A 16,946-nucleotide genomic window follows, 5' to 3' on the forward strand; every position below is an offset into this window, starting at 1 on the left:
CCCCCCCGCCCGCGCTGCCCCCCCCCCCAGGCCCGGCCCGGCCCGGCCGGGAGGCCCCGGGCGCTGGGCCGCCTCCCGGGGCAGCCACGGGTCCGCCCGGGCCGCGGGACCGGCGGGCGGGGGGGCGGCGGCGGCCCGGCCGCGGGGGCGGCTCGGGGGCGAGGCGGGGAGAGCGGGGGGCGGCGGGGCACGACTGCCCCGCCGGCGGCACCCGATCGTGAGCCGCGGGGCGTCCCGCGGGCCACAGGCCACTCGCGACCCGCGGGGGACGCGGGGGCTCCGGTCCCGGGGGTCTCGGGGCAGGCCCGCCCGCGGGCGACGGCGGGCTCCCGCCCACGGGTGGCAGGGCCCCGTCCCGCCGGTGACACCAGGCCCGCACCCCACAGGTGACGCAGGGCCGTGTCCCACCCGCGACGCTGGGCCTGTGTCCCACCGGTGACGCGGGCTCCTGTCCCACCGGGCTTGCGCCTTCCGTCGGTGACAGGGGCTCCCGTCCCACGGGTGACAGCAGGGCCCTGCCCCGCGGGTGACGCCGGGGCCGCAGCAGGGCCAGCATCGCTGTGGGCCAGGCGACCGTCGCGACCCAGCAGCGGCTCCCTTGAGTCCCTGAGCCGCTCGCCGCTGAACGCGGGGCCATCTTCAGCATCACCACCTTCTCCCGGACAAGGGAAACCCTTCCGCTGGCTTCTCCTTCTGCCTGCTCGCGTGGGGGCCGTGCTCTTCCTTCAGTTGCTTCCGCTGTTGCTTTTTTTTTTTGTCTTTTAGCTTTTATCCCAGGGATGGGCTGGGTTTAATTCAAATAAAAGGCACGGCTCCACGTCCCGCAGGCTGAGAACGAGACAAGCTCCTTCGCTTTTTACCGATGGTCCTTCTGCGCTACAAGAGCCCCCGTTCCCCTTTGGGACGGCGGAGCTGCGGAGAGGATGTTTGAGATGCTCCAAATACATCAACGCCACAGACGACATCCCGAGCCTCAACGCCCCGCTCCCCCCAGGAACCCCCGGGATGTTTTGTACCATCCTAAAATATCCCCAGCATCTGGGCAAAGGGGAGTTCTGCTGGATGGATCAAAGGAGGAAATTCCCGTTTTGGAATCCTCGGGCAAGTTGAGCCGCGTTGGGTTTTAGCTGCGATTTCTTGCCCCTGCAGCTCCCCGAAGGCCAGGTGGGCCCAGCCACCGGCCGATGCCGATGGAGGGAGAGGCACCGCTACGCCCGAGGCTTCACGCGGGATCGGCGGAACATCGGTCACTCAGCCGGCGCGGGGAGGCAGGGGACTTCCTTCTCCCTCAGAGGATTACCACGCACGCGGTATTAGACACAGGCAGTCTTTTCAGCAGGAATTTTCAATTTTAGGACCAAAAATGAATTTTCCACCCCCGCTTCTGGTGCAGGGAGGACACAGGGGGAACTTCTGGCCCTACTCAATGTAGCGGCCAAACTCCTCTGTATTTAAATTCAAGTTCGTAGGCGCCCTACGCAGAGCAGCCACGTTCACTGTCTCCCATGCAGACACCGTCCCCTGCCTCTCCTTCCCCAGAGAAGGTGGTTTTCGTACGCTGGTTGCAACCAGGCTGTTTTTCCTGGTTATCCGGGAAAATCCGGACCGTGGCCGTACTGCGCAGGCGATTGCCAGCGGCGCAGCGGGTTGCCTTAACGAAGCGCTTAAAAGCGGGTGCAGGAGATGTGCCGCTCACCCGGCTCGGTGCGTCTGAGAGGAACACCCGCCAGAAAGCGCCTTTTCTAAATCTGCTGAGACACACGAGAAACCAAGAGAGGCAAAAGTAGCAAAGTAATCCTCTCGTCTTCTTAAGCTCGCTTTCCATACGTCCCGACAACAAAGACTTGCTGTTGTTCCACACATATGTGGGTAGGAACTGCTGGATTTTGGAACAGGAGGAGATTTTTAACTGATAAAATGTCTGAATGTAAAGATTGTCAGAAAGAAACGTGTGCCTCCTTTCTGGCCGTGGTTTTCTGGGGTATTTTTGATGGAATTGACCTTTGAAAGTGGTTTTTTTCTGATCTGGGAGGCGTTTCTGATGCTTCCCTTACTGGTACCATTAGGATATCTGAAATCCTTCCCATCCTTTAAGGCCGAATAGAACAGTCTGGGCCAGGAGAGCAGGTCCCAGATGAGGACAGGTCAGAGCCTCACGGGGGGGGGCAGGACCCCCAGCCCCCCATGGATGGGCCAGAAATGCCGCCAGAGCCGCGGCCAAGCCGTACGGGCCCCGGCGATGCAGAAGCCATCAGCGCCTGTGTTTGCCTGTGCGGCGAGGCTGCAGAGGCACGGGGGTGGCCCTGCTGAGCACCGCTCCTGCTGAGGCGCTGAGAAACCCAGAAAAGCCCCAAACTGGCCCGATCCCGGGTGAAGGCGACAGTCGGCTCTGGAGAGGGGACAGTCACCCAGCCCAGGTCCCACGCGTCCCCCTGCCATGTTCGCTCCCCGTTTCTCATCAGTCTCACGCCTCTATTGCAGCTGCCACAGCGGCTCCTCGGTCTCCTCCACCCTCATCGGTCCCGTTCCCACCTCCTCGGACTGTGCTGGGTCCAGCGTTCCCAGTCCGCGGCTTTGCTCCGTGACTCTGCCCAGTTGGACGCGAGGACACGGAGGCTGGAGAGGCGTTTGCGGTCTGGGTCTGGTGCTGGGAGCCCGGGGAAGGGGCCCGGTCCCCTCCTGTCCCCGCTCACCTGGCTGCCCGCCGCTGTGGGAGTTCAACGCGAGGATCATCTCCCAGGGTTTATATAGCAGCTAACTGAGAATCGGGTGCTCCACAAATACCGATCTGAAAAGCAAAAGAAGCAGAGGAAGTCTTATTCTCTGTCTTAATATAATTTCAAACCCCGCTGCTCTGAGGATCAGGAGCACGGGGCTTCCTGCCCTTAGAAGCCCTCTTCTTCTGCTCCATTTTAAAAAAAAACTGAACCATCACCTGCTCCTGAACCAGGTCTCGCGCAAATAAAGTCACTAACTTTGACAGAGGGACAGAAAATAGGGAGATGATGCAGCAGCAAAGTTACTGATGAACAACAGAACGAAGCGCGATGCCGTGGGCGTTCAGAAAGACCAGGTGCCAAAAACCTTCCCGAGCTGGAAATCCTGAGATACGGACAACTCCTAGCGTTCGCTGCATTGCTGTGATTCAGACACAGAACGAAGTATTGCACCTTACAAGTCCAATTTCATTAATGCTTTGCCTTTCTCCGGAGCCATCTAAAGCTCAGCCTACCATTAACGAAGCTTCGTTTCACCGCTAGGAAGCGTACAGCCTAAATCACCCCGATTTGAGCCGACACAGAGAAACTGCAAGCGAGGCACAGGAAGAACAACTCGGCTCTCGCTGCCGAGCGTAAAGCGGGGCGGGAAGCTGGCTACAGAGCGGAGAATTTAACCGTGGGACTGCATTTGTATGCACAATCGTAAAAGTCCAGGGTTAAAAGAAGCATGGGGAAAAAAAGGGGAGGCAACTCGGTGTAGGAAAGGGTTAAGTTCAGTGTCACTTTGACAGCCAAACTCAAAAAACTTACGGGATCAGGCTAATATAGTGGATGAAAATGAGCGCTAAAAGTTTTAATCCGAGACAACCGTATATGCGGCAAGAGGAATTCCTGTGCGGCCGCGAGCCTCGGCCTCCCTGGCGAGCTTTTCCTCCGGGTCTGAAAGCACAGCGAGGTCTGTAATCGTTTCTCTGCCGAGGTACAGCGTTCTGAACGGCTACGGAAGGCAGAATAAAAAATAAAAAGAAAAAAATCTGCTCCGTACCTGGGAGCTTACGGACTCTCCCGGCGAGTTGCAGGAAAAATATCGGAAAGCGCGCCGCGTGCCCCTAACGCCAGGCGTAGGCCCCGCACCTCGCCCCGCGTTCCCCAGCCCGGGAAGAGGCTGGTGGCCCGCTGGGAGCCGGCGGCAGATTCCCAGGCGAGGCCAGGATCGCGCGCAGCCCCCGCCTGCCCCAAGGGCCCTTACGCTTCTCTCCCGCGCCTGCCCACCTCCCGCAGGATGAACCCCAACACCGACCCAAAGGACCTGGGGATAAACCTGCTTTTAAAAGTAGTTTATTTGGATTTTCCACATCCTTTAATGAATCGCAAATATATTAACAGAAAAGACTTTTTTTTTTTTCCTAAGACTGTACAATTTTTGAAATAAAAAGTCGGGAAAAGAAAAAAAAAAGGAAAAAGACAAATTACATTGTTTCAATGCAAATAGTACACACCACACCCACACTTTGCATTTTTCCATAGTTTTGTTGTAAGAAAATGACAGTTCCCTAATTCTTTTCAGTGAACGCACTTGCTCTAACCTGGCTGCCGGAGTGCCTTCGTGCTCGCCATCCTTCTCCCTGCCCCCCTCCAAAGAGAGCAAAATTTTATTGATTAAATACTAATTCTGTGTATCTGTTTAGAAGGTAAAATAGCAGCATGGTCTAAACGTTACTTGAGATTCTTGGGAAAAATCACTTTAGGGTACGACGTACATGTAAAGCAAGGGACAGTTTTAAGTACTAAATCTCCCAGGTAGCACGGAGATGCTTTTAACATCCCAGCTGAATTAAGAGCTCTTCCCAGGGTGATGAAAGTTTTACTACAGTTGTTCACAATTTTTAGAGAAGAAAAGGGAAAAAGCCTCCTAATTTCCTAGATCTCTGGTCCCCGTTTAAGCAACATTTGTTATGGAAAAGTCTTGAGAGAGTAGCACCTGCTTACTCCTGCTTTTTGCTCAGAAAATATGTCGGGAAGGCAAAGGCAGGCAGTTAACGGGTGAACTGGTGGCGTTCAGACGAGCGCTGCCTCCAGCCCTTACGCCAAGGTGCTGCTCGGAAGCAGGGAGGCTCCGGGAGGCTGCAGCCGCGCTGGATGGGAAAACCACGCCGGGAGAGACGCGGGTAACTCGAGCGCCGCGCGGGAACTCTACCGCAGGTGCGGATCAGCTCTCGGAAACGGGAGCCCCGGGTCCTCCTGGGGGAGGACTCGTCAGGAAGGGGAACGGCCCCAGAGCATCTCTTGCCACAAAGAGCCGTGCGAGACGCAGCGCGCTCCAGCCAGCTGCAACCTGTCGTGATTTCCCGGTCAATTCACCGACCTTCCAGCCACAAGCTGATCAGAATTACATGGCAGAGGCACAAAGCTCCTTTCATATATTATCATTCCTCGGGTTTTAGAAATTCCTTTTCACGCTGCTAGGGGAGTTTAAGACTATTTTTCACTGCTTATCCTCCTACTTCAAAAAAAAAAAATCAGAGAATTATATTTTTGCTCAGCACTTGAGGATTATTTTTCAATAGGTAAAGGCGTCCACGTGGCCCATGACCAGAGAGGAGCTGTGACAGGAGACATGCCTACTGTAAGACAAGGACAGGATTTAAAAAATTGAAGTTCTAAAGGTAACTGAAAGACCCCTAGAAACCAATACGTTAAAAAAAAACCCACCAAAATATTAAGACTGATCACAACAACTATGTTGCTATGAAATTTATATCATTCCCAATTTATTATGCATAAATTGCTCTTTAAAACTGCTTTATCATACACTTTCCTTATCATCACTGCACAAAGGGCACCAGTTGGTGCTGCAGAATGCTACAAAGATCATTTTGGACTCATTAGCGTGGCGTAGCTTTCTTCTCCCAGAAGCAGCCTCTGTAGAAGAGGAAAATGTTCCTAGAATGAGAATCTCAAAGAACAGCTAAAAAAAAAAGGAGAAAGACAGAGAGAGTTGCACCTTTTTTATCCTGCTTGGACTACACTTTACAAAACAGTTTTAAAAATGATACTAATCTTTGACAATTCTCTGATGTGTTTGACTAAGGTTCTGATTGTATTAAGGCTTCCACGGTCTTCCCAGTCTATCTGCTTAGAAACATGCAGTCGCTCTGGATTAAGGTTTGATGTGTTCACGTTACAGTTGCATCTACATTTCTCTCTTGATTTTGCCTGTTATTAATTTTTATTCTTAAAAGGGGAAGAACAAAGTAAACACTGACCTTCCAGAAACTAGGTGAATAAATTAATTCTTGGTTCGAACATGAAAGCATTTCATGAAAGCTTTGATTCTGCAATGTGATTCTCCTGTTACATTTCCACTCCTGCGAGCTTGCACTCTAAGTCGGGACACTGGATATTTTACGTAGTCTGACACACTCCCAGTCCTGAGCACGCGCGTTGTGTTTGTTCACTGGAGACACTGCAGCTTTAAGGTCATTTACATTCCCTGGCATTTAAGTTACACTACAATATGCAAAAGTCTTTAACAGCCTGCATTTGTCAACACTGTCCTTTAAGAACTTGGAAATGAGGTTCAGCACTCCGCTTACCAAGAAAGAACCAAACTAAGACACATTTCTGGAAAAAGAACAAGACACTGCTTCATTAGTACTATCCCCACATCTACTGGCTTCATTACAGCAAACCACAAGTCTTTCTTCCATGATATTTTTCCAGCAAAGGGGAGTCCAAAACCAGCATTTCCTCCTCAGTCACTTTCATAAATGCGTACAAGCCAACTAGTCAGACTCAGGAGCAGCTGAATATTGCACTGCCATTAACTCTGTGTACGGTTTAAGTCTGAGCGATGTACTCGTGGTGTCAGTGGAGAATAATGACAATGCTGGCTCAGTGATGTGAAGACCCAGGATGCGAAGGAAGGGGAGAACACAACAGTACCAGTCACACACCCAAGCTCAGATACTGGCTTTTGGAGGTTAAAATTCATCACTTTCGACTGCGTGGAGCTGTGTGTCATCTGCATCTGTCATGCTGCTCTCTTGGGATTCGTCTGTGCCAACTTGAAAGAAGAAAGAAACACAGTAGTCAAGCACTGCTGGGCTGCTTCGCTGCCAGGCTCCCCCACCCTCAGCTCCAGCACACCCAAAGCACAGCAGCAATGGGCTTGGGCTTCCCCTCAAAATGCTTTAAAGCCAGATGGCTTTTCCCTTTTGCCTTCTAATACACTGACCCTGCCAGCTTAACGAAGTCTAAATAAATGCAGTTAGAAAGGCATTAACAGGACATACGTATTAACAAAACACACCGCCTTAGCCATCTTCTGTTAAACATCTGAAATCTCTGACAGCCAGTCAGGTGGGTTGGCATGGAGGGCTCCGAAACAGCCTTAGGGGCAACTTAACCTTCCCACTCCTGCAAAACACACCAGCTGCCCAAAATGTTCGCATCAGCTACCCCCTGCATCAGCTACCCCCTGCATCAGCTACCCCCTGCATCAGCTACCCCCTGCATCAGCTACCCCCTGCATCAGCTACCCCCTGCATCAGCTACCCCCTGCATCAGCTACCCCCTGCATCAGCTACCCCCTGCATCACAGCATTGTGACCATGCCATTTACAATCAAATAACATCCAACGAGAAGTGTTAGGCAGCCTTGACTTGCTCCCTGCTTCCATGACAAAGAATACTGCATAAGATACACAGCAAGAGAACTGCTTTGAGTAGCTGCGTACAGCCATCTCCGATGCTGAAGAGCTACTCCGCTCACCCAGCTCAGACGATGGCCAACCTGGAGCCCCAGGAAAACTGGAGTCCTCCTGCTACTTGAATACAGACAGCATACCCTGCACAGCGTCCAAGATAAATGTGTACGTACCGAGAGGCTACCCTTCAATATTGAACTTCTATACTTGTTAAAACTAGAACGAAGGGAAATATCTAATGATGGTTGTTCTTCACGCACAGGAATGCGACTCGAGTCTGCTTTCCATAGTACAATTTAGCATATTAGTTGTAAATTCCCAAACACCTAAGTTGTTTTGTGTAGAGAAACACAGGTGCCTTTTATTGCTTTAACGCAAACACTTCACAGGTTTCTGTACAAAGGACACAGCCAGTCCCATGCTGGGCAATTTAATGCACAAAATGGCTTACACTAGCCAATATATTAAAAACAATTCCCCCCTGCCCCCAGTACTACCTTAATTTACTTTAGCTTGTCTCATGTATCCTAACGAGTTGGTCGGCTGAGACTGTGAAACTCCTCTACAATTTATCTGCACAGCCGGGGCAACTGAATTGCTTACACACAGCCTAACACCGATATTTTTTTTTTTGTTTACGTTTATTGGACAGATTAAGTTGGGGTTTTTTTTAAATTTTTTGGGTTGTTTTTGTTTGTTTCCATTTTTTCTTGTGTGGTTTGTTGTTCTTTGGTTGTTTTTTTTTTTGAGGTGTGGGGTTTTTCTTTGTACTGCGTAGGTGTTGCTCAGCAGTTCAAGTGCTCTGTCTCCATCTTCTGGTCAGAAAGACGCTCAGCCCCCAGTGAGGCAGCGCTCTAAGTGAGCCCCACTACAGCAGCAGGGAGAGAAAAACTCCTGGTACACCAGTGCTGGGTAAGTTTCCAGTATTAATAAGCACACTGTACACAGGATCGATAAAAATCAAACGTGATATACAGCAGGAAAACCTGACAGCTTTTTCAGTTGAAGATTTAGAATTGCAGAATGTAATATACATCTATTAATAAGAATCCAAAACCTGCTGTATTTTCTTCTTTGGAGGAAAAGAATTAAATTGCTTATTAGTATTTCTTTTCTATCCCTATTTCAGTCTGCCTCAAAAAGGTCAGTATTTCTGACTATCCATACCTCACAGAGCTACCCACGCTTCGTGGAATTTGAGCTCATAATAAAAAGTTAGAGAGAAGAGAAACCCGGGACGTTCCTTTTTGTGGATTATTCCCAAGTAGTATAATAGGAGTGGGTTTTTTTCCTCTTGATTCAAATGAAACTGCTCCCATGACTTTTGTCAAAAGCTATCTTTTATGTTTAGCAGATTAAAACATCCAGTTTGTTTAACTTCTGACAAAGCCTCTACAGACAATTCCAGTTGCCATTCAGTTACCTTGAAATGATTTGATGCTTCTGTGAGGGAAGACTTGCAGCTCTGGGAACATCTTGCTCTCCTACGATGCTATTAGCACACCATGATTTGTATGACTTTACAGTAGTCATTATCTCTGTCCTACTCCAGCTACAGATTCTAAAGAAGTGTCACAATCCTTTACTTCGTAATTACTGTAGGAAGCATGAATGCATTCTTCTGAATGAAGAGCCTCTGGAGCTCTTGCTTGCCGAGCAGTGAGGTTGAGCAGTACATTCCACTTATTAAACCTGGGATTCTTCCTACCACCTAAGTGGAAATACCTCCTTGAAGGACAAAGGGTTGGAAATACAAACCTGATTCATAGGGGTAACATTCACTGATTTGCTCTTCTTGAGTTATTGGTTCCTCATCATCTGGAAGGTAACGTTTGTCAATGGCCTCTTTAATCTGGTTATTGGCTCCTTTGGGATCTAAGTCCATTGCCCATGAGAAATTCATTAGGGCCAAATGTGTCTGACCCAGTTTTTTATAAACCTAAAATAAAAGCATAAAAGGCTACATTTACATGAAGTTGCTACTTGAAGGTTTGGACAACAAACATACCAAGCCACGGTTAGCCGATATTTTATGAAAAGCAACAGAAGGTAGATATGAAAGATTTATTATACGAGTCCCAAGGGAAACAGCAAATACGTGTAGCTAAAGTGAGCAAGTGTTTCTATTTAAGACTCAAAAAAATTAAATTAAACTAGCAGCTGACAGATTCAAAAACATAAGGATCTGCAGATATAAATTTAAGCTTTGGAACTCTGCAGCAGGGTGGTGTAAAAGCTATTACTGTACATGTCTTGTCTTACCCCCTCACCCCTTCCAATTTTTTGAGTCATTGTAACCCCAAATCTACTTGTGGCTGAGGAAAAGTCCAAAGTCTCAGATTTCTAAGGTCAGAGGCTCAGAGAATAGCCTGGGGAAGTATCATCACATGCACACATTCATCTTGTACTCTTCCCTACAGCTCTCATATTGAGGACTAGCAAAAGCAGGATATACATGGGTAGACAGATCTTTTGATCTGACTCGGTACGGCCGATCTTACATCCTCAAGTGGCATTTTAACTGTCGCTGGCAGGTGGAGAAAATAACGGGACATTAAGTGACAAGTTTAGCTTGTCCTGCTAAACTGAACGGCAACATTTAAGGCAACACTGCATTGCAGAATCCAGCCCATATTTCACTTTCTTTGTCACTGTAACTTGCACTGAAGCTCTCCTTATCATTAAGGACAGATGAGCAAGTAATTGTTAAGCATTTAAACAGTGAAAGTACTCAAGTTTGCCAAGGCATGGCAACTCCAATGTCCATTTAGAGGTCCAGCTACTCCTGGACAAATACCAGTCAACAAATTTCAGCACAAATCCTTTTACCTCTCTCCAGTTTAAAAAAAAAATAATCTTGCTGATTAAGAGTTATCCAGTACTATGCTAGAGGTAAGTTGGTCTTGTTGCTTTCTAGTGAACAGACAACCCCACAGAAGAAAAAAAGTTGCAGAACTTAAAGCACGTTAGCAGAGAAGATGGCGAGGAAGGAGGATTTCTATTTCCAGATTACTTTTCTCTGGCATTAACCATAAAGAAGGTTGGAATGTAAATACAGCTGACAAACTAGTAATGTCTTTTCCTGTGCTAGCCTACTCTATTAGCCTCATTAAAAACTCTTCTTATTTTCAAAGTGATAACCTCCTACAACTCTTTTGGGGTGGCTGTCAGCTGAAAAGGACGTCGAGGCTATTCACGGAGACTTAGGAGTATTCTACAGTTACTCCTTGTTCAGCATTTCTGATCAATGCATTAGAATGTGATTGAACATTTTAATACCTACACACGCAAATAACCAACGCTGCTGACTGATGATGGACTATCCCCCAAAATTTTAGGGATTTCCACAGATTGCATCATTGCTGTCGTATTGAATCAAGTCTTGACAGAGTTCCATTTTCAGGGAAAGATATATGGCTGCGTGCATAACCACTGTACCTCTTTTCAGTGAAGTATCCTTATCAGGATCAATTTCTTGCTTTTTTTAAAATTAATTATCTTTCAAGTTGACAGTGATGAAATCAAAGCAGGCAAAGAATAACACTGGCTTGGGTTATTTTTTCTTGGTTTGTTTTAAAAAGAGCTGAAGGCTGCTCCAGTAATAACTGTCTTTTGCATTTAAAAGCTGATACATAAAGCTGTGAGCAGTAAGCCTTATTCAAAGCTTTGGGAATTTTTAGAATACTGCTCCAAATGGAAGCAGCTCAGTGACAGGCATCAAATTTTCTCATTAGGCATACATTTCTGCAAAAAAAGAAACCAAAGAACTTATGATCACAGTTAAGTTTTACCTACCTTTCCTATTAAAAAGTAAACAAGAGACTCTTTGGGAACAATCTGTTTCAGTTCTTCAAGTTCTTGTAAAGCAGACTGAAAAGGAAGAAAAAAAGAGCTTAATAAGTACAAGCTAGCAGTCTGCAGCCAGCTATGGCATCACTAAACCATGACTTATCGGTAACGTGGGAAAAAAAAAATCCTGGCATTTACATTCCGTATATTCCATCAAGAACAACAGTACAATCTCACGAGAAGCATCTAAAATTCTTTTTACATTAGTTTCTTCTTTAAAGATTGTAGCATATTATAGCCCCATTATTACAGAAACAAAGCAAGTTTATTGGGCTTTGGTCTCCTACAACACATCTAACAACTCTGATATCAAACGTCCCTGTCACCCCCAACAAGGCATAACAGGGTAGAAGACGAGACACTGACAGCGTATTTACAGCAGGCACTCCCTTTGGTGTACTGAGCTTCTGAAAAAGTAAGAACAGTGACGTATTTTGGGCTGATGTACTGCTCTCAAGCCTGAGCTTTTGAAAGGTTCTGGTTTCTGATATGTATCTGTGGACTTTTACAAGTGATGACTGCATTTATATTAGGCATTTGAGATCCAAAATATTTAGTGAAACTTCTACTTTACTTTTAAAATAATTGTAATTTATTCTGCTGTGACAGTAACCTGGCATTATTCAGAAATTCTACCTAAAAATATTTAGTCTGCAGTTAGAAATCAACATAGGGTTTAGTTATAAAAAGTTCCATTCAAGCCTCAAACTTATTCATGTGAAGACAATTTCAAGTTAAGGCTTACTACCTAAGTGGAAGTGTTAACCTATATTTATTTACCTAACACTAGCCAAATTTATCACTGGTGTTAAAACCCAAAACATTTCATTAAGTTTTATGTAGTTTATGTGACCAGCGTAACTTCAGTCTTCCCAGTTTCAGCCTGATAAAGAGTCCAAATGTTTTATTTCCTAAAACATCACTTCACCACGGTCAACACGTTCCTTCACTAGTGCAGGGGCAATAAGACAGCGGACTATTAGGGTTTTTTTTTCCCCTCTTGTATTTATCCTCTGCTTTTAAAAACAATCTACCAATGGGCACTTCATTAAGTCCTTAAGATTAACACATTTTACATTTAATTGGTTCACTTATGAATTTTCAAAAAAAAGTTAGGTAGAGTTTTCCCTTTACATGTGCGCACACATTTCTGAAGCAAGGTTTCAAAAACCAGACTGCGGCTTGTCTTCTGTGGCCAAAAAAGCCAGGCCAGAGGACAACAGTCACTGGAAAGAGACTGTGGGAAGATCTTCCCCCATTCTAAACAGGGTACAGGTCAGCAGGGGATCAGACCAAAACTGCTTAGCTGCTTGTTTTTCACTCGATAATACAGCCTTCGAAACAGCTGGTTCTTGTTGCTGTAACTGGTTATGGGGCAGTTTGCTGAGCCTTTTTTTAGTAATTTAGTATAAACTCATGATAAACAGCCACATGTTGGTGACAGCTGCAATAATTTCCCCTTCTTTCCTTTCTTTTTCCAGGGTCAGACTGAAATAATAATTAAAAAAGCATCACCTGTTGGCTCCAGATTTTATAACAATAAAAAAAGTTTAACACAGTTCCCTCGGCAAAAGTGGCACTTGTCAAAGCAAATGCTTCATGTCGGCCTCTACAAGATCGGCCAACATCCCAGGCTCTTCCTGCAAGCCCTGATGCTACCCAGTGTTAATCTGTAAACATTTTGCTTCCAGTGCATCCCCATTCCTAGCCACAGCAATTTAAAGATTACTTAAGGTTGTCTACATATACCAAATCTTACCTTGTATTTTTCATTTGCAAATAATACAGAAGCTCTATGGAATTTGCATAGTGGGTTCTTGGGGTCAATGTTAATAGCTTTGTTTAAAGTATCCAAAGCCTTTTCAGATTTTTTCAGTGCATGCTGGACCTATTACAGAACGAGAGAACAGTTTTTAAACAAGAAAAATAACAGCTCATCTGCCAGACAAGGACAAATCCCTTTGACTACATTTACTTACAATCTGTTTCTTTAAAAAAAAAAAAAATATTTGTCCAACTCTAGACCAAGTCTTAACAAGCTTTCTTACAGGAAGAAAACTTCACCTTGCCTCGTCTCCACCTCAAAACGCTCTCCCCACCCAGTGGCTTCCAGAAATTATTTAACCTTTGGCCAGGAGTGAACTCAATGCCCTTCTCCATATAGAAGTGAGAAGCAGCCACTATCCCTGTAGAATTTGACACAGCTTTGCTGCCACACAGAAGGCAAATGAATGCCACCACACTTACACAGCATTAAGTCACCAGCACGAATCGAATCATAGAATCGTTAAGGTTGGAAAAGACCCTTAAGATCATTGAGTCCAACCGTTAACCCAGCACGGCCAAGGCCACCACTAACCCATGTCCCTAAGCACCACATCTACACGGCATTTAAATCCCTCCAGGGATGGGGACTCAGCCCCTGCCCTGGGCAGCCTGGGCCAGTGCTTGACTGCCCTTTTGGTGAAGAAGTTTTTTCTAATCCAACCTAAACTTCCCCTGGCGCAGCTTGAGGCCGTTTCCTCTCATCCTATCAATATCTGAGAACTGCTTCCCAACTTCGTAAGCAAGCACTTGCTGGAGTGAGGCTACTGTTTTCTAAGGACTGCAGTAGCAGATGGATAAACGACCAACTTTTCAAATAGCCCTGTAAATTTAATTGAACGGATGGCGGCTGAAGTAGTTGCCTGCTACTTAAACCTCAGTCGGCATAAAGCTGCCTACAAAGTAAGCTGTCAGATCTGCACGTGACTGGAATGAGGGCAATGCGGACATACAGCCAGGACAAAAATACCGCACTCAAAGGTGAGACGGGTGCCTTAGCATTTTATAGTGCTGGTTCAACTGCATGCAATAGCAGTTAAAAATGACTTATTTCTTAAGTATTAAGTATTAAAAAAAACCCTATAAATACTCTGTTCACATTATTATCTGCACACAGTCTTGATTTTCATATTACTACTATTTTGGCTGACTCACAAACATAACCTGATAGTATAGTTTCATTACTGGCTAAAAGTAGTTTGGAGAGAGAGGGAGGTTTCTTTTCCAACACGTTAATCCTGTGATTATTCATTCATATGGCACTTAAGATCCTCCACCAGGTACTCTGAACTTGTTGGGTTTTTTTGCTAAAAACGTTCAGAATTACTTTACTGCAAACAAAGTACGGAAGCAGATTAAAACACAAGGACAGAGTTAAGTGCAATCTACTTACTACTCCAATGTGACACAGTAAGACTGAGCTCTGAGGATTGATATCAAGTGCTTTCTGGAAATGCATTTCTGCTAGACTGAATTTTTCCTGTTTGTAATAAATCATTCCCAACCCATACCTGCAAGCAGAAAAACAATTCTGTTAAGTAAGACTGTATGCTAATCCAACTAGCCTTTGTCAGTGACTACGACCTGGCAGAAGTGGTCTATAGACTTGCCATGTTTAAAATTATCTTGTTTTTTTTGCTCAATTAGGTAGTTTGAAGAATTGGTATCTGATACGCAGGAAGACTGGCTGAACAGCTACACAGTAAAAAGCATACAAGAGTTTCTCAAGACTCAGTAACTGACACTAGCAGATCTAACTTCTACTGCTTTATATATTTTTTCCACAGAAAAAGGTGTAAGTAACTGTATCCTAAGGTATAAAGGGGCAGATCTCTCATCTCGCCAACTGCAAGTGAAGAACAATCAACATGAGCAGTGCTGCACAGAAGAACAAAATAGCTGGGGTAATACAGCCAAGATGATCCGTGGAAACCAAAAAAGCTCCAATTTTTTTGCCCTCCTTGTAGAAGCAACTCTTTAATAAACAGATGAGGCCTGCATCTTCTGCGGAAATGGCTTTGCTCTCTCCTTAGAGAGAAGAGTGGTAGGGAAATGACAGCAGTGGCAGCATCCACAAGGTATTTCTCCAAAAGGAGTTCTGTATCACATGCAGTAGGAGGGGGACAAAGAAAAACTTACCATGCATTATAGTGTCTAGGGTTGACTCTGATTGCATTTCTAAAACAAGCTAATGCTTTGTCTAGTTCTTCTGTTAACACAAATTCATGCCCCAACAGGGTGTAGGCATAAGCATAGTTTGGATCAACTTGAATGGCTCTCTGGAAGAACTTGATTGCAATGTCATGCTCTCTCTGCAAGCTGAAACAGTTTCCTGCAGCACACCATGCCTAGTAAAAACAGCATTGCAAGATTAGCACACTTTTTACAACTCGGAGCGACTAAGTTTGAGCTGAAGAGATTTCTCCATGCTGATTTACATAGTTATATATAACTTCCTCCTAGATTAAAAAATAACAATAATAATGAAACAACAGTTAGTTAAGTCTCATTCTTGAAGCAGATAAGCCTAAATACACCTTATAGCTAGACAAGCTGAAACACAGAAATCAAGAATCTAAGGACACCCAACAAGTTTGTGCCAATTAGATACTTTGATGACTAATGACTAAAGCTTCTGAAGCTGTTGAAAAGGCCAGAAATAAAACATCTTCGATATTTAAGAATAATGAAGGTGGAGATGGTACACTCACTTTCACTCTTCAGCTCCCTCCAACTGACAAATCTGGAAATCTGCAGAGCAACAATTTTAGCAGCAACCTCCTCTTTCCCTCCTGCTCAGCAACCAGCACTGAGACTGGAAAGCATCACAGCCCAGGGTCCCTCGCTTTCCAAATTTTTAGCATCACTGCCAAATCGCATAACTGTTCTCCACTCCTTGTATTAGGATCTGCATCTGCTTCTCCCCAGACTATCCTACTACAACTACTGACTGCTTCATTGGTTTTGATTTTTCCACTATTAGACAAGCTAACAAGACAACATGAACAGGACTCCTCCAACAAAAAAAAAAAATCCCAATATAATCTACAGTTTTCTCAACTCTGTTAGGAACACATTTATAAACTCACACATCTATTACTTTTACTGTGGCACCCAATAAAAGATGCCTGGCTTTTTGTGTATCGTGACTTTATATTACCATACACTCTGCAGTTTAATGGACTTTGGCATAAAAATTTGCAACATTATGTCTGAAAATAAATTCTAGAGCAAATATGTTTTAAGTGACAGTGAATTAACTACAGCAACTAAAAGGTGGTACAGGAAAAAGATATTGCTTATCTTTGCATACTGGCAGCAGTATGAGTGACTGACTAACCCATGATCTTCCTGGATGAATGGTGCCAATGCAAATTTAAATAACCATTAACAGATAGAAGGTTTCAACCTGTTCCATGTAAGCTGATATTCTAATTCTAAGAAGCCATTTCAGGCATCATCAGTTCAACAGACAATCCTGCCACCTCCTCCTCCAGTTTTGCCAGGCAGTTCTCACAGGAGAGCACACCTGAACTAGATTAGAGCTCAGAGCTCCGTTCCAAATCATTGCTTTTGCCACATACAGTTACTCTCTTCTCATTCAAGACCACAGCATTTCATACCTCTGGTGAGTTTTTATCCATGTCCGTCAGATCCTTCGAAAGGACTGAAAGAGCAACATCTTTCTGCAGATGCCACAGCGTTGTTGAATAGATCTCCATGCCTTCTACTCTGTAGTTTTCAATCCTCCTTACTTCTGAAAATATTCTCTCAGCCTAAGAACAGAAATTAAACTTAAAACAAAATTCCACCCACCAAAGCAGAGCACATAGGTCAACATTAG

The 16,946-nt window shown here is 45.4% G+C and overlaps 1 protein-coding gene across 9 annotated transcripts in view; it reads right to left on the minus strand.

The window, feature by feature from the left end:
* Positions 1-4,042: 4,042 nt before the first annotated feature.
* CDC27 (cell division cycle 27) overlaps positions 4,043-16,946 on the minus strand; it is a 36,873-nt gene continuing 23,969 nt past the window's right edge. For 7 of the 9 annotated variants that reach the window (XM_087770150.1, XM_087770154.1, XM_087770153.1 and 4 more), the window contains 7 exons: positions 16,726-16,878; positions 15,242-15,450; positions 14,496-14,613; positions 13,038-13,166; positions 11,225-11,299; positions 9,188-9,368; positions 4,043-6,786 (listed from right to left, as the gene is read on the minus strand). In XM_087770150.1, the coding sequence (XP_087626276.1) occupies positions 6,704-6,786; positions 9,188-9,368; positions 11,225-11,299; positions 13,038-13,166; positions 14,496-14,613; positions 15,242-15,450; positions 16,726-16,878 (948 nt within the window). In that variant the 3' untranslated portion in view covers positions 4,043-6,703. Of the gene's footprint in view, positions 6,787-9,187; positions 9,369-11,224; positions 11,300-13,037; positions 13,167-14,495; positions 14,614-15,241; positions 15,451-16,725; positions 16,879-16,946 lie in introns of those variants that run through there. The other 2 variants (XM_087770158.1, XM_087770157.1) reach the window with 1 other exon arrangement.

Source organism: Nipponia nippon, unplaced genomic scaffold, assembly GCF_047370975.1.
Source record: "Nipponia nippon isolate SJK-2023a ecotype South Korea unplaced genomic scaffold, ASM4737097v1 scaffold_32, whole genome shotgun sequence".
NCBI lineage: Eukaryota > Metazoa > Chordata > Aves > Pelecaniformes > Threskiornithidae > Nipponia > Nipponia nippon.